Consider the following 21,643-nt stretch of genomic DNA (forward strand, 5'->3'; position numbering starts at 1 on the left):
TCTCCGATGTTTTGGGCGAGCACTTTTTCACAGTGCACAGCAAGCCTTATGTGTTATTATAATTTAATGTATAATTTGCACAGCGTTTTTGTATATGCATACTATATAGAATGTACAATGCAGGGACAATGTGATATTTTTTAAAGAGACTGGATGAAATGTAAATGCAATGCTAAAAGTCAATATCCAGTATATCATATGGCAAATCTCTTTGCTCTTCAGCTGCCTGAAACAGAGTAATCTTCATCTTAATATCTCGATTAATCTGGTACCACTCCTGCAGTCAAATGCATGGTACACAGCCATTGGGCTTTTCACAGAAGTCCTTTTGTGGAAAAAAATGAAAAACATGTATGAAGGTCTCTGATAGAAACATCTCAGTGTCAATTTTAATAACACATGCCATCCTTTAAGAAGACTTATTGGCTTTTAGTCAATTTCCTTAGTAGGCACTTGGGCTTACTTACCCATTTAATAGTCTGGTAGTCACTAGTGACTCACCCCCTGAAGAAGAGAGAAACAAGCCAAGCGCACAAGGTATTATTGTATTTCTTGTGGTATCAATCTGACATGATGTTATTTAATGATAGGCCCATGGTTTTGTTTTTATTACTGCAGTGGCATCCTTTTAACCAATTACTCTTTGTCACAAAGCAAATTGGGGGATACATTTACAATTTGACAGTGTTGCAGCCTTAATATAAATGTCATCTCAAAACAAAGCATTAAAATAGAATGATTTCTCAAGGCCTTGATATGAGTCTAAATATCTGTATCTCACTGTGATCACTGTGAATTGAATTTTTTCATTTTTGGTTATTGAACTATACACTCACTGAGCAATTTAATAGGAACACCGGTACACCTACTTATTCATGCGATTGTCTAATCAGCCAATAGTGCGGCAGCAGTGCAATGCATAAAATCATTTAGATACGGGTCAGGGGCATCACCCAATGTTCACATCAACCATCAGAGTGGGGAAAAAATGTGATCTAGGTCTCATAAATTCTATTGCTTTTTTTTCTTTTGCATCTGTACTTATGTTTTGATTTACTCGCCTCTATTGCTGCATGGGCAGTGACACATGACGATAGCTTAGCCTGGTCATGTGGAACCTTCTCTAGCCGCTTCCTTTTTTCATATATCAGGCCGCAGGTTTCAGTCTGCTATTGATCCTGCTTTGGTCAAAGTGTAGTGAAATTATTTAACACCAGCTCACACGTATACAGCACAAAATGTATCCCTTTATTTTTTTTCTATGTTCAACATCAGGAACTGCATCTAAGAAAATGAAGAGGAAGCAGCCGTGCATTTCAGCAGTCACAACAAGAACTCTGTCCTCTGACATTCCCAATCATAATATAGCACATGACTTCCCTAAAAAGAAACAAAACCATTTTAAAGATGGCATTATTGCAATCTCCACCAACCCCACCATCTTGGAAAGAACAAGATAATCTTACTAAAAGTGGGCTCCGTGTTAAATGTACAGTGAAAACTATGGTTCCTTCTGAATTGGGGTCTGTCAGTGGATAATTGACTACTGTAGCTAGAGTCAAGCCAAAATTCTGCTTTTCTCATCAAATCAGCTGCTTAATGCAATGTATATTTTAATACATTGTTTGTATGTATGCCATTTCCATACACATTCTATGCAAGCTTCATCGGTCAGGTTCAAAAATACCAAAAAGGTTCTAAACATAAACCATTTTATTTCCAAACACAAACCACTTTATTTGTTTAACATCCTTTGATGTCTCTATTCTTATCAAGTTCAAAGAATTCTTGTGCTTGAATGTGAAAGGGAAAAAGACATTTTCAAATATTTATGAAAGGGTTTAGAATTCTACAGTGCCTAATGAATAATTATGAAGAGGAAGATGCTGCAGAATGTTGACATTCTTTGGCAGTTTAAGAATACGGTTGTGTACACAGTATAAAGATAGGTTTTAATCATTTAATTATTTCATTTAATCATGACTTCATAATTCATAATTCCCGAAGGTGTACGATATGGCACACTCAGTTAAAAGTGTGTTTGACAGTCAAAATAATTTTAAAATAAATTAACAACCTATTTTAAAGGATTTTAAAAATGAGAAGAAAAAAACCCCCAGTTAATTTCTAATGAGATAGCCGCACGTAAGATAGCAGTGGCACGGGTTCTGTAATTTGAAATGTACTGCTGTGGCTAACTGTGGCAGTCCTGGTGCCCTTATGGCAGACTTATTAAGTCCACAAAGCTCCTACATACTGCGGAACTGCAACATTTGCTACCTACCGATTGAATGTTACCTTTATTTAATGCAGAAATGCTTGATTCTGTGTTTTTTCTCAAAGGAGATGTGACCTGAGGAGTTACAGATGTAACAGAAGAGAATGTAAAATATGGGCTTAAGCCATTGTTTATAAAGGCTTATTATTCACAGAACCACATTGACATGCCAACTGTCCTTGCAGGTGGGTACAGGAAAAAGTGGTCTTAATGTGGACTGTTTTTTACATACTTCTGACAGGCTGTAGAACCTCCAAGTTATGAGTGCACTGGGACTGGAAGTCCTTTCGAAATCTGAAAAAGTTTGCACCTTTTTTGAAAGTTTGGTTAATTTAAGGAATTTATTGATCAGAATTGCTAATTACATTTCAGTACCTTCATTTTTAAATATGTTACTCTTGTTTTGTAGCTGGAGAACTTAATTTGTACGTACACTTACTGAGCACTTTATTTGGTAAACCTGTACACCAGCTTGTTAATGCAAATATTGAATCATTATCACATGTCATATGGCTGACGCTTTTATCCAAAGCGACTTGCAGTTGATTAGACTAAGCAGGAGACAATCCTCCCCTGGAGCAATGCAGGGTTAAGGGCCTTGCTCAAGGGCCTAATGGCTGTGCGGATCTGATTGTGGCTACACCGGGGATCGAACCACCGTCCTTGCGGTTCCCAGTCATGTACTTTAACCACTACACTACAGGCAGCCCTATCAGCCAATCATGTGGCAGCAACTAAATGCATAAATGCATGCAGACATAGTCAAGAGGTTCAGCTGTTTTAAGACCAAATGTCAGAATTGGGAATAATGGAGTGATTGCTTGGTCCAGACAGGATGGTTTGAATATGAACATGACCCACATTACAACAGTGCCATGCAGAAGAGATAGAGTGCTATGCATCTCTGAACCCACCATGTGTCCAACCGCTTAAGTGGATGGACTACAGCAGCAGAAGACCAATAAGTCTAAAAAATACATCTAATAATTACCTAATAAAGTGCTCACTGAGTGTATAATCACACCAGCGATATTGTAGGACTCCTTAGGTAATCACCTCCTATTTGCCAAGCTGAGAGATAACAACCCCAGTCCAAAGTAGTTGCTGACATTCTGTATTTGACAATAATGTAAAGTGTTCATTGTTTGTCCATTTATGATGGTTTCAACATTAAATCCAGGCTTTGGGCTTTCTCTGGTTATATTTTTTGAGTGAACAAAACTAATAAACAAGAGAGCCATGTGAAGCAGGAATTCATTATCACATAAACCCACACAATTAAAATGAAATGAAAAATTATGATTCCTTAGCACATTAACTGACCTTCCAGCATTAAACCTTTTACCACAGCACATTACCAGATGTGTCAAGCATTGTTGAGTCACTCCACAAATAAAATCATGGATAAAAATATCAGGAAACCATAAATATGCTGGACCTCACTTTAGTGTGCCCTCTATGGTGAAGCTGACGTACATTGTTTTAAGTTTGCAGTTTAAAAGTTATGAAAAATGTTTGTAAGCAAGGGATTTATTTATTTTATTATACAGGTATACTGTACGTATTGGACAACAAGAGCACACTAGAATTGATGCTGTATTTTCAAATGCAGCTACTTGTCACTTTCTAAACTGCAGACAATTGCACAAACAGCTGGCAAAGAACAGATTTGTGTGAAATTGTGTTGTCTTTTTAAAATAAAGTCAGCAAAGTCTAATGGATATACTCACTGAGCACTTTATTAGGAACACTATACTAATACTGGGTAGGGCCTCCCTTTGCCCTCAAAACAGCCTCAATGCTGTTTGAAAGATTCCACAAGATGTTGAAAACATTAATTTGAGATTCTGTTCCATATTAACATTATTGCATCACGCAATTTCATGCAGATTTGTCAGCTGCACATTCATGCTGCGAATCTCTTGTTCTACAAAGTCTGGTGACTGGGAAGGTCCGTTGACTGGGAAAGTCACTGAAGAACATTGTCATTGTCACCAGTTTGAGACTTTTACTTTGTGACATGGCGCATTATCATGCTGGATGTAGACGGGTACGTTGTGGCAATGAAGGGATGCACATGGTCAGCAACAATACTCAAATAGGCTGTGGCATTCAAGCGATGATTGATTTGTATTAACAGGCCCAAAGTCTGCCAAGAAAACATTCTCCACACCATTACACCACCGCCACCAGCCTGGACTGTTGGCACAAGGCAGGTTGGGTCCATGGATTCATGCTGTTGGCAACAAATTCTGACCCTACCATCTGTATGACTCAGCAGAGATCGAGATTCATTAGACCATGCTCCGTTATCCTAGTCTTCAACTGTCCAGTTTTGGTGAGACTATGTCCACTGCAGCCTCAGCTTTCTGTTCTTGGCTGACAGAAGTGGAACGTGGTCTTCTGCTGTTGTAGCCCATCCGATTCAAGGTTTGACGTGTTGTGCATTTTTTGATGCTTTTCTACTCACCACAGTTGTACAGAGTGGTTATCTGAGTTACTGTAGCCTTTCTGTCCACTCTAAGCAGTCTGGCCATTCTCTGTTGCCCTCTCTCATCAACAGGGCATTTCCATCCGCAGAACTGCCACTCACTGGAAGTTTTCTGTTTTTCAAACTCTAGAGACTGTTGTGTGTGAAAATCCCAGGAGATCAGCAGTTTCTAGAAATACTAAAACCAGCCCGTCTGGCACCAACGATCATGCCACAGTCTAAATCAATGAGCTCACATTTTTTCCCCAATCGGATGGTTGATGTGAACATTAACTGAAGCTCCTGAACCATATCTGCATGATTGTATGCATTGCATTGCTGCCACATGATTGGCTGATTAGAAAATTGCATGAATAAGTAGCTGTACAGTGCTCAGTGAGTGTAAATGTCAGAAGAACCATAAACTAAAATTCTATATATAACATTCATATATAAATTATGAATTCAAAATTTAAATATATTGTCATGTTCGATTTCAGAATTATTTTCATCAGCCATTAAGAAGAAATACTACAGTATGTGCACCCAGCTCCTCGCAATTAGTCATTATTTAGCCTCTGTCAGCTCTATTACTTGTACATTTGAACCAATATTTTGTTTTGGTGCTGGTACAAAAACAAAGTAAATCTGTTACACCATAATTAAGTGTCAGATGTTGTTGATTTACTCATAATTAGTTTTCTAGCTATCATTAGACACATACATTAGAATGCATACATTAGAATTTTAGAAGATTATTGTCAGTCTCGGCTTCATCTCCTTGGACTGTGACTCACAGTGAATAAAGCATCTCACCTATGGTACAAAAAAATATTGCTGCTGTCATTAGATATCTCCAATATTTCAGCCAGGGGTTGTTGTATGGAATCATATTTATGTCACATGGGTATGTATTTATATGGTATAACCATGGATTTGCTGTGGATATGTTGAGAAGCTAAGTTGATTTATTAAGAAGTTATTCTATGGGTTCTAGATTAAATCTCCTCTGACAACTTTGTGCATTCAAAATGTAAAGTGGAGGGTGATAAACATCTTTTCTGAGGTGGCTTGCACAGCGTCATTATTTAAATGATCAATATGCCTCTTGTTTTCACACCTAAGCTTTCCACAGGGAGAGCCAGAAGAATGCATTCTCATCACATTGGTCAAACAGCCACAAAATAATGGGCTGTAAATCAATACATAAATGGAGTATTTTTAGCACAGCAGGTTGCTATTGTTTCAAATGGGCCTATTGAAAACCATCATAAATACAGAGACACACACAGAGTAAGTTTTATTTGCCATTGTTTTACTATAGTTTTTCATTCTTTTCAAATATTTTTCATCTTTAATTTGACGACTATTATATATAATAATCAGAGTCAGCAATACTTAACCTGAGTAAATTTACATTTTCCAGTTCATGCAATGAAGTGGTTCCCAATATCAAAAATGAGTGTGTATGCCAGACACGCCTGGTTACACATGTGGCCTTTGACAGGGCCTTAAGTCCATCAATTTTGACTTCATGCCAGGATTCATATATTATTGAACTTTTCACATTATTATTCACCAATTGAAATTGTTATTTTTTACATGCATTCAAGAACCCCTTAGTGCATAACAAGAACTGGAAATCGATTGAATACATTGGTTCTGATAGCTGTGGTCTTAAACACACTCCTTAAACAGCATGCAGATACTGGGAAGGTGGGAGGAGACCCATGCCCGTCAAAATACTCTTCATTTTAGCTCTACCCACCTGCTTGAAAAACTGCCACAGAAAACAGTTTGAGTGTTATTTTTGATAATTGGATTGTCATAGCACGATTTGTGAAAATCTTTTCTCCCCATGGGTTTTGTTTACAGAACATGATTTATTTAAATAACCAGAGAAACCACTCAACTGTACTGGCATTTAAGCATGTTCCCCTCAATCAGAGGTCTGCCTTTAGTGTACGGTGTGGAAAGTTCATCATAAGGTCACTGCTGTCACCTACCATGCCATTTAAAACCATTGATCTGTTTAATTACTTTTTTCGGCTTTTGAAAGCAGAGGCACAAATCTTTGCAGGAAATGCCACAAATCCAGTCTACTTTGAAAAATGCTTTTTATTGTACATTTGAACTGAGGACCAAATGTCTGCCTCATTTTTAACAAAGTAAGCCTGAAACCAAAATTCATGAATTGAATAATAGCACATGCCAAGCTAAGACTTGTCTAAAAGGAACTGCAATGCATGAATGTGCAAAATTGTGGCAAATTCTATGGGTCACTAAAGAAAATAACCATGTATGTTTAGCCTTCTTGTTAATATTCATACAGTAGAGCTTGAGGTGGCATGCATTTAACTATGTCATTATTCATAATCTGTAAAACAGACCATAGATTTTAATCAATTAAGTACATCCCATATGAGTCTTTACATTGTCAGTTGTCACTAAATCTTGAAAGAGAAGGTTTGATTTTACGTTATATTTAGCTTTTTAGCATTTAGAGATGCATCTACAGTATATTTAGCAATAGATTAAATCGAATTATAGATTTTTAAATTTAATTTGAAAATGTTCAGAAAATGATATTCATATCAGCCTCTTAGCGTCTCATTTGGATGATTTCACTTGAACTTCAAAAACACATTCAGGGGGTTCACAGTAATGAGATAACAACTCGTTTGATTGGCAGAAAATCCCTTAACAGCAACCTTAGAGAATTACGGGTCCAAAGAATCGACCCCTGGCACAAGCTGCTTATAGGAGTGATCTGAAATCCAATTACTTCCTTCATATTTGGGGGCATTCCTACAGCAGGCAAGGCTTGAAAGTAATAGCCTTTGCCTGCTATTAGCTTCTCTAATGTACCAATGCACTGACAGGTTTAAAAAGAAACACCCGTCAGTCAGAGAATTCATACTGTATGTCCAATCAATAATGAACGGAGTCAGCATTCATTTGGTCGAGGCTGTTACCAGGAGAAGCGAAACTGCTTTAATTGAAAGGGAACAGCACTCACTGTAGCTTGTGAGGCTTCCTTTCCATTTTAGTTCAAAGGCGTCTCATTCAAAGGCAGCAAGCTTTTAACCGATCAACCCTGACATTGAACAGGCTGCTTTTCAGAAATCTCTCCACTGGACTCTAATACACCTTCTCTTTGCTTGTTTGTTACATCATGATCACAGCCTCTGTAAATGTGCACTGCGTGTAATTACAGGTTTTATACACGATGACCACCAATGCATTGTACATGTCAAACCTTGTCATCAAAACATCACTGGCCATGCACTACTTTGGCTGCTTAACAAAATAAGCATCTTGGCAGCATGGCATATTTAGCAGGAATAACTGATTAATGAATAAAAGACTCTTTTTGGGTCTATTTTAAGTGTTTATAATGTGCATATTACTGAAGTAAATGGTGTATCATTCCTGAATTTGGTTACTGCCAAATCTGGTTACGGCAAGTTCATACCAATCTACAGTGCCAAGGCTTCTGGGATATTAGTAGCAGTTGTGTCCAAAAACTGTTTAGTGGATGAATCCAATAAAGGGTTTGATACATTTTGCCAAATCATCTTGAATAGGGTCCTTTATTTAACAGTTCAGTGTTTTCTATCGATGTTTCCAATCGGTCGGAAGTCTTGACTGTTGAAATGTTAAGGCTTGTTTATGAAATGTTCAGGCTTGCTTTTCCCAAGAGTGCCGCTAAAGTGTTTCTCAATCCCACGTTGTCTTTTGTCCGTAGTACATTTAAATAAATTGCTGAACTGTAGAAGGCCAGAGAGTAGTATAAGCATTCTCGGAGCTTTTTTATTTTTCCAAAAATGAGGCCACAGTAGAGGTGCTGGGATGACTGCCAAGAGGTCATCTTCATAGCCTCAGAAGGTAATATTTCAGTGGGGTTCTGAAAACCTTGAGAGATCAAAGCGAGCAAGCAAGGTAAAGGACAATATAACCCAGAACCCCTGTGGCTTGGCTACATTCAGACAAAAGAGGCAGAGCAATTTGGGCAAGGCTGCATTTATTGACGTGGGCCACAGACAGCTTGTGTCTGGAATTAGATGGTAGAGTGAACTTCTTGCTTCTAGCTTTATGTCAGATAAACCCAAACCTAGGAATGATCTCTAGGGAGGGGACAGGAAACCAGAGATTTGTGCTGTGATTTGTCTCATGGGATATATGTACCTCCGAGCACTGATTTGCAGAAGCACAATGATATTCTCACAGGTACACTTTGCCACAGTTTCAAAATCAAATGTCCACTCGGGATGCTAACGGGATGCTTAAACTTTAAATTACTGGAGATGAGGCAAGTTTACTTGGAGACGGGCTTCACCTCCCCTGCTGGTTAATGTAGTGGTTCGTTCTAGTGGTTAGCACATGACCGTCTCCTGTCTGGGTTCGAAAACAGCATTCATACAATAAAATAACAGCTTGGCGTAAATACAACAAATTATATTAAATCGAAACTAATCAAGGAATTGGGTTCGGTGGGTTTGGGGAAAGGCTATCTTAATTTCTGTTTTTCACATTGTGTTCATTAGTATTACATTTTGTTGTTAAATTCACCACATGACGGGAGTCATACTAATTTATAAAATTGGGTAGCTCCGGAGGATTTAAAAAGTGCTCTTTCCCACCCCTAGTGGACATTTCGTTTTAACACTCCAGTAAAGTGTACCTGTGTGAACATAATCGTGTTTCTAGAAAAGAATGCACAGGGCTACGTATATGCCTTGATACTGGGCTGATTTATTTAGTGAGGTAGATCAAGACTGTTATATTTTTCATGATGGCTTTTAGGCTGTGTTCCTCCAGCTTGTGCCCATAAGTAAGAGAGTTGGGTTGTCAAGAAAGTGCCTTGTATGTCCATTATTCAGAGCAATGCATTAGAATAGCCCACAGCAATATTTTCATATATCATATAATACATGAATTATAGCAAATAATAATAAATACCAATGAGAGTTTTATCGTTCCTACATTGCAGGAGTTGCAGATGTGTTCCAATAAAATATTGTCTTTGTCTTTGTCTTATGTTTTCATGTTATAGTATAATATTCATTGGGCATTTGCCCATTCAGAGAGGAAGCTATAATAAAAACGCATTCAGTATGTCCGGTAAATAAAACGGCACGTGCTCTTGCTAATACCTGCTTCTTATTTCTAAATCAGTTGAGGGACTGTGTCTCCACTGATACAGTAAAGATGTAATCCTCCAGAAAACTGTAATCAAATACATTTATCTATGCTTTTTCTTTGTTTATATTCCAAAACCGTCCTCAGTTAAGGCGTGTGCTGTGGCACAGGGAATCTTGGTGAGTGAATCTGAGAGAGAGGAGAGAGACGGACCCGTTATTGGCTGCTATTCCGCATCTGTTACCTTGGCCAGAGTATTTCGGTTTTGGCAGCGGAGGGAATTGATGATGTAAGCTTATTAAGCCCACAGGGGCTGTCTGCAGCCGTGGCCCCTGGAGATTCTTATTGGTTCTTTTCCCTGCTTGACAGACTCTGAGGAGGAGGAAGGAGGGGTGGGGGTCCCACAGGCACTGAATAGCCCTGTACACTCACATGAGCAGCTACAAAACCAATCTCTTCTCATACCAGTTCTCATTCAGTTGATTCAACAACTTCCCTAATTTGCCAGTCTTTGTGATCTGGTAGTCTGGTAACTAGACCCTTGAGATGATAAAGGAGCTACCAGCCTTGCCTGAGATTTTTAATAGAAATGTAGGCGAATGCAGTGAAATGTACACAATTCTTTTAAACAACACTACCTTCAGTTCGCCTGTTTGAGCGTTGCTGCATGCCACCGGCATACAATGTGTTGCTCTGAATTGTAATGCTGCAAAGTGATTTATTTTCTTCCCTTTGTCAAACCTGCATCTCTCATTAATCAAATACATGGCCGTCCATTGTAACTAACAATGTGTGTGTTGGGGGGTGGGGGCATTCGATCCTGTTCCAAACTTTTGCTGTCTTTAACTGTGGAAAAATTCTCTTTGCTCGGCTGCCTATTAAGATAAGTCTGCAAATCCCAAGCGTAACCCCCTACCCCAGACCCAACCTGTGCCATGCCCAGCCAGGGCCCCCCACCTCGGCGTGAGGACTTTGATATTCCAAAGCGCACCTCCTGGAGCCGATCTCGGCTCAGCCCACTTTCCCGCACTCAGGCAATGCCTTTCCAGAGAGATTCCAGCACAAATGAGATTTCTCGCAATCAGCTCTTCCACTCTCCCTCCCGTTCCTTCATTGCCCACCTCCCCCCCAACATTGTGACATGAAAAGAAGAGAGAAAAACATCTCGCTCTCCGTCTATTCAGTGATCTCCCGGCGACTGGGGATGGAGCGCGCGAGGAGTAGCCGTCTTCTCTCCTGTTGCAAGTTCACATGCAGAGGAACAGCGTCTCTTGCTGCTGTCGGGGAAGGGAGGAGTTAGGCTGTCTGAAGCGGCTCTCGGAACAAAAGGCTTTCCGCAGAAATCAACAGCGCTAGTCTCATTAAGCAGAAGCAAACCGGCGAAGGCTAGCGCATCTTCTAAGAGCCAGTGGGGGAGGGCTATCTGAATTAGCCTGAGGTGCGGACCGTCTCTGGACTCACTGTACACAGTCCATCCTCCAACCGTGTTGACTACCAGGATGGAGCCAAAAGCCAGCATTCTTTACACCTTGGAAACAGAGGGACTGAATTGACACTTGAGGATGTTTTTACTTTTTTAAGTGAGGTAGGATTTTGCATCATTCACTGAGCATTTTTGAGAATCTGTAATGCATTTATGAATGGCATCCCTTCAGTAAGGAGTACATTTTTAAGAAACAAAAGTTTTAGGCTGGTTCAGTATTTTCTACATTTGTGAGTGCTTTTGAGTTAAGTATCCTTAGATTTTTTTTCCCTTATTGCCCCCATTTAATGGAAATCATGTCGCCATGTGTGGCTGTAGATACTAATTGGAGTATCTGTAGATCGCACTGGATGTTTTAACTATGGCCACCGCACAGGAGTCTCCAGAAACCATAACCCCGGATTCTCTCCCCAGCATGCGTCATCGGACTGTTCTCCAGAGTTCCGAGAGCGAGGTTCTCATGCGATCCGCGAGGGAGATCACAGTGGCTTTTGTGAAGAAGACAAAGTTTCATGGGCTGAAGTACATCTTTGCCCGAGACCGGTCCCAGTTTCGGCGGATATTCTGGTTATTGGCCTTCTTCAGTTGCGTGGGGCTGCTCTCCACATGGTCCTGGAACCGGCTCCACTACCTGCTCTCCTACCCTGCTTTCACCAAGATCCACATGGTGTGGGCCCACAGCATGGCCTTTCCCGCCGTCACCTTCTGCAACCAGAACCTCTTCCGGGTCTCCCAGCTCACCAAGGCCGACCTCTACCACAGCGGCTACTGGCTGGACCTGCTACACCAAAACCACTCGGTCAACGAGAGGAGCCTGGCTATCCTGAGGGACAGTCGGAGACAGAGCCTGCTCAGCTTACTGGACTTCGGCAATTACGCCCCTCCGCCCAACTTCATCATCAACACAACAGAGATGATCGACAGGCTGGGGCACCAGCTCCAGGATATGCTGCTGGAGTGCAAGTTCCAGGGAGAGAACTGCACCTACAAGAACTTCACCCCTGTACGTACAGAGGGAGGGCGGGGATAGCGTTTACTTACAACAATACTTCCCTGTCCATACAGTGAGATAAGACAGAGGGAGAGAGAGAGCAGCACTAACACAAACCTAACATTAGAAGGGGGGTGGCAGGTTGAGGAGGGGACGGAGGGGGAGGGATAGTGTATGGCAAATGATCAATGTGAGTGAGCGATGTGCCTGTCATTTAGATTCTGCTTTCAATAAACAGATGGAAAAGAAGTAATGAAGCATATGTTGTGAATGAGAAGAGGGGTATAGATAAATTGGCAAAGAAGATAAGTTAATGATATTGCAGAACGTAACTCGAGATCTGTGCCCAGATGCGATTATCGGGATTTAACAGAGCAGAAATACTGTAGCAGATAAAAGGTTTTTGTACAGAGATAGAAAGTTTCATTGAAATGCATATGCCTCCTTCCGGCTGATTTTCAGCAGTATGGAAAGCACTTATTTGAGTCCTAGGCGTGCGGGGAGAGCCACTCTCCTTGTGTTATTGTTCAATTAGCATTTTACAGCATTTGTCCTCACCATGGGATATATTCAATTGATGCTCATATGGGTAGGAATTTTCAAAGCAAGCATGCAGATAATTGGGTCGGGGCGATTGCATCGTACATAATTGAAAAGAGATGTCTGATGGATTTTAGGTAGAGAGGTTGTGTGAGCTGAAGTATGTGTTTAATCTATATTGTGTGATTAGAAATAAGGCATCATTTTATATTTTACAAGTATATGTTTTTTCTGCATGTTTAGATTCATGGCACCAGTGTTATTTCTCAATTGGGCAAAAAGCGAATGCAGCTTCCTTAATTGTCAAGATGAAAAACAGAGGGAAAAACTGAAAGCTTCTCATGGCATGTTTGCTGTCTAAATTCTGTGTACTATCAGTCAATAATTCTATTCCACCTTCACTGCTGTCCTTGGCTAGCATCTCCATAATGAGCCCTGCATGTTTGTTAGATCAGAAGGGGACACACAAAACCAAGTAGGGAGAATGCGTGTTTCCCTGATTCCAATGAATAATATCACTAATCCATTTTAAGAGAATGTGCTGTCAAATACAAACCTTGTCAGCATAATCTACCAAAATTAAAAAATGAAAAATATTTCCCTCAGATTATCTGGTTTTGATGGAATCTATGGGGTCATTTTATCTGAGAGGGTTTAGTTTTAATTGAATCCCACTCACAGCTTTAATTGAAAACAGCGTGCTTATGTCTTTAAGAAAGAAAAGGTTGAGGATCCAGTCGGCCCTTCATGCCACAGCTTTCAGTGTGAAAGCAAAAGGAAATATCTCTGATTACGCCCACAAAGTGTCTCTGTGTTTCCTCTCCATCGTTTTCTGCCTCTTTTATATCATACTCATCATGTTGGTTTGTGCAGCCAGGGATTTGCACTGCTTGCCTTTCATACTGTATGGCTTTAATCTCAGACGAAAGACTACTTTGATGACTGCTAACTGCAAAAGAAAAAGATATTTAATTAGCTACTGTTTATCTAGAATATATTTACCACACAGGAAGTGAGGTTAAATAAGTGTGAGCTGTCAAATCATCAAAGCCAGGTTGTTACTTCTTAAAATAAAATCTGACTGCCCCCAGATGATTAAATCATCTATTATGTGATAGGATGAGAGGCCAGACTTGTTTTTTTAAAAAGTGGATGAATCAGTATTTAACATCTTCTATGCACTGCGAGAATGCAAATGAATTCTGTCAGAACTTAACACCTATTTCCTGGGAGATGACAATTCCAGAATGACAGACAGGTAATTGTCAAAAATGTTTTGACTTTTACTTGTGAATATAGGCTCATACCAAGCCAAACTGAAGGTCTGGTCCTTTTGTGTCAGCAACGTTTGTGCCCTTAGTCCAGACCACCTTCATCTTCTTTGGTCACAAACTGCTCTTCCTGTCTCTTTACCGTTCACAGAGTTACATTAACTATTAATCAGGGGCCCCATTAATTAATTTATTGCAAAAACTTGTATGGCTACAGTTTCATATATAATGCACACCATCATTAGCGGTATTGTAACATATCATACTCAATGAATTGCAAGAACCCCCTAAATCATTTGATACATGATTGGCAGCTCCAACTCCACCCCCCAATAATGCGGTTGGCAGTGTTGCATAGTGGAAGTTGTTGCATAGTGGATGCACAAAAACATCCATTTGAAGAACCTGCCCCAGTACATGGAAAGTAATGCATATAAGGTTTGTTCAATCATTTTGTGATAGCCTTTGGACAAGATACTCTGGCAGTACAAATAATCCTCCCAGGCATGCAGTGCAGTGAATCAATAAATCTGTATAAAATGAATTCAGCAACTAATTACAGAATCCTAGTATGTGTTGTTAACTGTTATCTCAGCAGAGATCATTGTATCATCGTAACAATGTTCATTGTTCTAACTATATGACTAATTTGGAGAGAAGTAACAACTTGGTGAGGAAAGAATATTAGTCAACAGTTGTATGATTGTAGCCTTCTGACATTGTTCTTAGGTATTTTTCCAGGCATTTTTGTACTTTAATTTGTCTGTGCTGTGGGACCTAATTAAAACATAATTAAAGTGTGGCATAATTTGTTGTGCTATGTCTGTGCATTGTAAAGGTACATTTTCAGCTGTTTAAACTTAGCCTAGCATAATTAGAAAACAAATTCCCAAGACCACAGAGATGTAAACAGGGATACAGTCAGTGAGTAGCTGCTTCCATTTAAGGAAATACTAAATTGAAATATAAGCCCATAAGTGTATGAAAAGTTTCACATTCATTCTCACATTGAATGTTAATTTAAATTATTATCAATTCTATATAGTAAAGACAGTTGAAGTGCTTGCCTTGTATTTATCATATCTTGCAAGAGGGCCAGATATTGCCAATATACTGTATTGTAGTATATTTTATTATATTAGGGGGAAAATGTTGTGATTGTGAATTAAGGTAACTTTTAATTTTAATCTTTTTAATTATATTGCTTGAATAAGCATTCATAAGTATTAATGCTGACTCCCATAACAGCCATTTAATCTACAAATCATCACAATATTTTTACCATTTTATTTTTTAAATAATTTTGTTTCATTTGTAATCTTCATACCTATAAATAAACTATTTTTGACCTGTTTGTTTGTATTTGGGGAAGAAATGGCTATGAAATGGTTAATATTCAATATTCTTTATCCGACACCCACTACTGACTGCATTGTGGTGGATATTTGACATGCTAAGGCATTTGAATTTGATTGAAAAAGATCCAGTAGTATAGTGATCCATGAAATATACACTCACTGAGCACTTCATATTGCAACCCTTATTCACGCAATTATCTAATCAGCCAATTGTGTGGCAGCAGTGCAATGCATACAATTATGCAGATACAGATCGGGAGCTTCAGTTAATGTTCACATCAACCATCAGAATGCGGAGAAAATGTAATCTAAGTGACTTTGATGTGGAATGATTGTTGTTGCCAGACAGGGTGGTTTGAGTATCTCAGAAACTGTTGATCTCTTGGGATTTTCACGCACAGCAGTCTCTAGAGTTTGCAGCGAATGTTGTGAAAAACAAAACACATACAGGGAGAAGCAGTTCTGATGGCAAAAAGGCCTTGTTAATGAGAGAGGTCCGAAGAGAATAGCCAGACTGGTCAAGGCTGACAGGAAGATGACAGTAATGCAAATAACCACACATTACAACATTGGTATGCAGAAAAGCATGTCTGAACACACAACACATCTTAACTCTAAGTAAAAATAAGTCAAGTAAATAAGTCTAGTAAATACCTAATAAAGTGCTCAACTGGGGCCGTGGTGGCGCAACAGGCTAAGGCTAAGACTTGCGGTTGCAGTTCGCTGCAGTTGCACACCAGGGACCAGGGTTCGATTCCCAGTCCTGCCAAAAGCCAAGTTTGGCTGGCTCACGTGGAGCTCGCTGCTCCAGAGGGAGGGACTTAGTTGATCGCCGCACCTCGGTCACGAGCATGAGACGAGGCGGCTTGAAGAAGGCTCTCCTTTGGGCCGCTGAGGGACGGGGTGGGAGCGGTGTATCTAATACTGGCTCTAATTGAATCAGACGGGGTACAATTGGCTACCAAATGGGGAGAGAATTTTAAATTAAAAATAAAATTAAAAATAAAATAAAAAAGTTCTCAACGAGTGTATATAAGTTACGTTGTGCAATATTAATATTTCATCATGACAGTTCTCTTGCCAAACAAAGAGCCACCTGAGAACTATTGGTCTGAATGGACTGATAGCCCTCTTAGAATTGCCACCTGTCAATTCTATTGGTAAAACAAACCTGATGGCCTGAATAGTCACCCTTAGCTTTTGAATTGTCACACATTTCCTGTGATTTGTCACCATTTTCTTCTGCACTGTCACCCATTCCATATGACTTATCATCCAATCCTTTTTTTAGGTCTCCTCTGTGCATTCAGACCTTCTAATATTGAAGTGCACAGTGAACTATAATCCAGGGAATGCACTGGATAACTGATAGCCATCATTACAATTCACTTAGGATAATTCCAGTGATGGAGCTTTCTAAATGTCACAGGAGAAATGCAAATTACTTTCATTAATTTCCACATGCACTTGTGCTAAACGTGTATAAGAAAGGGCAATAAAATGTTTAATGGGTAGATAGTATATAAGTTGAGAGGGAGGTATGATTATAACATTTTGCCTATGACAATGAAATTTCCATTAATGATGTAAGCCTCCTGGTGTAGTTTTAAAATGAAGCAAAGGGAATTCGACTTTTGATGGCGGGGTATTAAAACCGCTTAAACCCCTAAGCTTTACAGAGGCCGTGCTGCTGCAGACTCATATTAAAGTACCCGGGGCACGGGAGTGTAAACTGTGAGTTTGAAACATGCCTGCTAACATTTTGAGTTTGACAGGGGTCGGCCGCTAAGTTCAGGGTTTCGGGCACGGCAGGTGGAGTGAAACAGGTAGGTTGAGTGAGAGGTGAGGGTGGGTCTTTTAGTGGCTGTCGTGTGGAACTTATCAAGAGGTGAACTTAATAAGTAGGTCTAAGACTCCCAGCATGCTATGGGCCTTGACCTAGGTGTTCTGTCGGTGTGCATGTGGCAGCCAATGGGTTTGGTCCCTGTCTTCTGGTCATGTCTCCTTGCAAAGCTGCTAATGGAAAGTGTCTCAGAGCAACGTGCCAGCGCAGTGTCTTGTTCATCTCATAAGAGTCATTTTCGCCATCCTTAGCCTGGCGGCAAACTCGATAATCGAGAAGCGTGAGAGGCCATTAAAGGCCCCTGTCAGATGACTGCAGGGCACTTGGGTCCCTTCTAGACACGGGCGTGGGCATTCGCTGCGAAATGACACCTCTCTAATGCTACGAAACCAAAGGTTCTGCTCTGATCCGCAACATTTGGAATAAGCATGGATGATTTGCCTGGCTTTATTGCACCTGGGACCACAGCTGACAGTGTTTCCTGAGCGATAGCATTACTATAAATAGCGCAGACTGAGATTTTGTCATGGTGCACTGGACCCGTTCATGGCTTATGCTGAGGATGATCACATTTGTAAAGACAGGTCTACTACATACCCAATGTAGTAGAGATCCAATCCAATATATGTAGTGAAAAGCCATTTATTAGAAAATATATTCATTAGTAAATAACTGTTCTCCACTATTGGAGAACAGAGCCAGCATATTTCGTTTTCTATGATTTCCCGCATTGGTTTTCTGATGTTAATTTCCTTGTCACTCTGATCTCACCAGCAGGAACTGAATTCCTTAGCTGCCACATTTTTCAGATCTTATATAAGGCACTGAGCTCATGCAAGTTAAATTGCAAGGCAACAATAAACTAGCCTTGAAAGAAACATTCATGGAAAATTCATGTTTCTTCATTAGGGGACACCTTGCATGATCAATAGCATTGTTTGATGTAGACTTGTCTACAACATAACAATTGACTGGGCTGCTGGGTGGTGCACCCAATTGATACTGGCAAGGCCAGAGCCAGTGCCATCGGCGATTTGGACACTAAAACTTACTCCAATACTCTAAATGCAATACTCTCCTCCTTCCCTCTTCTTTTTTTCCAAAATATTTCACAAAAGAATAATAAAAAAAAAAATAATAATAATAATTTTTGTAAACTATATACAGGCGGTTCCATTTCCATCACAGAACTCCCACTGCAGACCAATAGGAAACAGGTACTTGTACCGAGGTGTGAAATGTGTCGCTCTTCTTCAACACGCTATTCAGCAACTATTCATGAATATGTGTCCAGATTTACTATGTGCATGTGCTTTTCTATGCACACGACACAAGAGTGTAAACGTGCATACATGTGTTGGTTCCATATGCCTATAGAAAATTGATATCTGAATGGCAATGTGTTTTCAGATATCTCAATAGTTCCAAAGTTCCAAAATCAATTCAATTTCAGGAAATTTTACTTTACTGACACCTGGTAATTATATCTCCTGTCACCATTTTCATTTCATGCCTTGGCCATGCAAACTGTCAGTGCTAATGATTTCAAAACAAAAGGGATGAAATGATGGCTTCTTTCAGTCTATTTTTTCTGCTGGCCCTTGCTTCTCAGCCTGTTTCACTTTCAGGTTTAAGTGAAAAGGAAAATCTGAATGAAAACAGAGTTGTTCCATAAATTGGTAAAGCATTTACAAGATACATATAAACAGAATAAATGAAACATGCACTAGGGATCAGAAATAGGGATTCTCAGAGGAATTTTGTGTACAGTGCCTTGGAAACATTTTAATAAAACAGAAAGAAAACAGAGTTGTCTTGCCACCAAGGCTTGTACAGCCCTCTGGCATGAGTGGACTTGTGTGTGTGTCAGAGTAGATGAAGCTTGGGAGTTGGTAGGTAGCGCTGAGAGAGATGCTACATTGTGATTCAGCGTAGCCGATTAACCATTTTGTATTTCAGCATCCTTTTGTTAAGCTACCTTTATTAACAACTGCATATAACATATAACATCTACATGAAAGATGTTAATGGTCTACTAATTGAAGACATCCAAGCTTTACAGGGGAAATTTATCATTTATAAACCATAATCCTATAATGGTTTTGGCTGAGAAGTCAAACAAACTGTAAACAAAACAATAAATGTTTCTGAAATTCATTACATGAAGTAATGGGAAAATCCCCTTGTGGTTACAGTAGACTGGCCCATAATGGGTTTAATTAAAAGATGAGCGTTGTTCTCTGTTTTAAAAAAAATAATTACATTCTGAGCACATAGGAATTGAAATGGGGATCTTAAATCATTCCTATAAACCATTAGAAAATGGAAGGATTTCATTCTCTTAATTTATTCTGTTTACAAGCATTTATTCAGCACAACAGACCTTTTCTAGATTTATTACTATCTAATGTTCAATGCAAACTTCTCCTTTTGCTGCTGGCCAATTGGCTTAATCACCAAATTAACTGTAAGAGGAACAGCCGGGTGGATATTTTGAGAAAACATATTTTGATCAGTTTGGCCTTAGGATGTATTTAACTCCACAGAAGACAGAACATTTGGAGAACAAGTTCAGCAAAAATATACTGCCCCATGTAAAATTAAACTTAAATCGCTGCCATTAATGATCATGTATTCAGTATATAGATATTGTGCCTATTAGGAGAATTAAGCAATACAGCTACATTTTGAGGTCAGCTTTGCCAGATAGACTATGGCTAATGGAACCATCAGGGCTGCTGGCACTTCAACACAAGCTGTGATAATGGTGCGCAAAGCACCACCTAACTTCAACACTCAGACATTAAGGTCCAGTGGAGGTATATTCTTGTCCTTTTAGGAACAAATTTCCTAAATGTACCCAGGTAGAATGATGATAAGTACCTTTTACAAGCAAAACAAGGTTCAAATGAAATATTATACCACAAGTGTACATATGAAACATTAAACCCATGGCTAGGATAACAAATATTATGTACCTCTAAGGTACCCCAACAGTGACAAGCATTGTACCTTTCTGTGTACTTTTTTGCACTTGTTTGTTTTTTCTGAGAATGTAGGCAGGTCATACTCATAAATTCAACATATTGTAAAATAGGCACAAGCGATAACAAATCTAAGGGTTGGTAGAGCTTCTATTTAGCTGGGAATTTCTTGTTATTAACACTGGCATGGAAAGCTGCCATGCCACTTGCGAACTCACTCATTCTGACCTCCAATGAAGAAAATAAATCTATTGTTTTCCTCACACGCACACACTACTGTCTAAATTCAAAAGCTCCATTTTGCCATCCCTATACTAATGTGGTCATTTTCATGCCTCAGTGAACACAAATAACTGTCCTTAGTTTCATAGGTTTGAAACCCATTTCACGGGTCCCAAGGTGTGGGAAAGCTCCACTTTATGAGATTGGCCATATGGCACCTCAGCCACCATAGACCCATCTGCACTTTCATTACGTCCCGCAGGGCCTGAGTGCCTGGTGCCATCTCTTCTCCCATCATATTCCATAACAGGGAAGATATTTGTGAGCATTTAGTCCTTTCTCTGACTCTGCTTCTTTCTCAATTTCACTGTTCTGGTTTTTGGAAACTAAAGCACCTAAATATGTGATCTGAATGGCAGACTGTTGGAAACCAAATATGTATCAATATTTTACATAAAGCGGTACCAAATATTTCTCATTTTTCTGAGTGCTACAGTGCATTATGGTATTCATGCGCAGTCAAAGATAAGGTATCCGGTAACATAAACCCAGTCATTTAAATGTAGCTACTTTTCCCTCCCATCATTTAAATGTAGCATTTAAATGTTTCCTCAGTTTTTGCTTGTCTTCAAGTGCATTTGAATCAGAAATCCACTCTAAACAACGACAAATCAGATCTCATTGGCTCAACAGTTTCGATGGTCTATGTTTACAGTCTGCCTCTCGGGCCCTTCTCTATCCTGCTTCTGGGTTCAGTGATCACAGCCTCGTGTTCGATTTTAATAATTACAAAAGAAACCCGCGGCAGCCCCAGATGAATGTCTGTCTCTCACACGGCTGAGCTCCGGATTACGGTCTCAGCGCAGATACAATTAGCAATGTGAATGTGCAGGTGCAATGCTAATGCAAATGATGGAAAGCATATTATTTGAAGAGAATTTTAATTTCAAAATCACTCCAGGGTGTTTTTAAACACGGTCTTTGGTGAGGTTTTCTGTAGCCGTTGAGCTAGCTTCCTGAACGCTTCTGGAAAGCTCTGAATGTCATTTGCAGATGAGGTT

General features: G+C 39.6%; 1 protein-coding gene across 1 annotated transcript in view; it reads left to right on the forward strand.

The window, feature by feature from the left end:
• asic1c (acid-sensing (proton-gated) ion channel 1c) overlaps positions 1 to 21,643 on the forward strand; it is an 89,259-nt gene that overhangs the window by 26,217 nt on the left and 41,399 nt on the right. Inside the window, exon 2 of the mRNA XM_061255957.1 lies at positions 12,055 to 12,376. Within this exon, the coding sequence (XP_061111941.1) occupies positions 12,055 to 12,376 (322 nt within the window). The remainder of the gene's footprint in view (positions 1 to 12,054; positions 12,377 to 21,643) is intronic.

This window comes from Conger conger, chromosome 9 (assembly GCF_963514075.1).
Source record: "Conger conger chromosome 9, fConCon1.1, whole genome shotgun sequence".
Taxonomy (NCBI): Eukaryota; Metazoa; Chordata; class Actinopteri; order Anguilliformes; family Congridae; genus Conger; species Conger conger.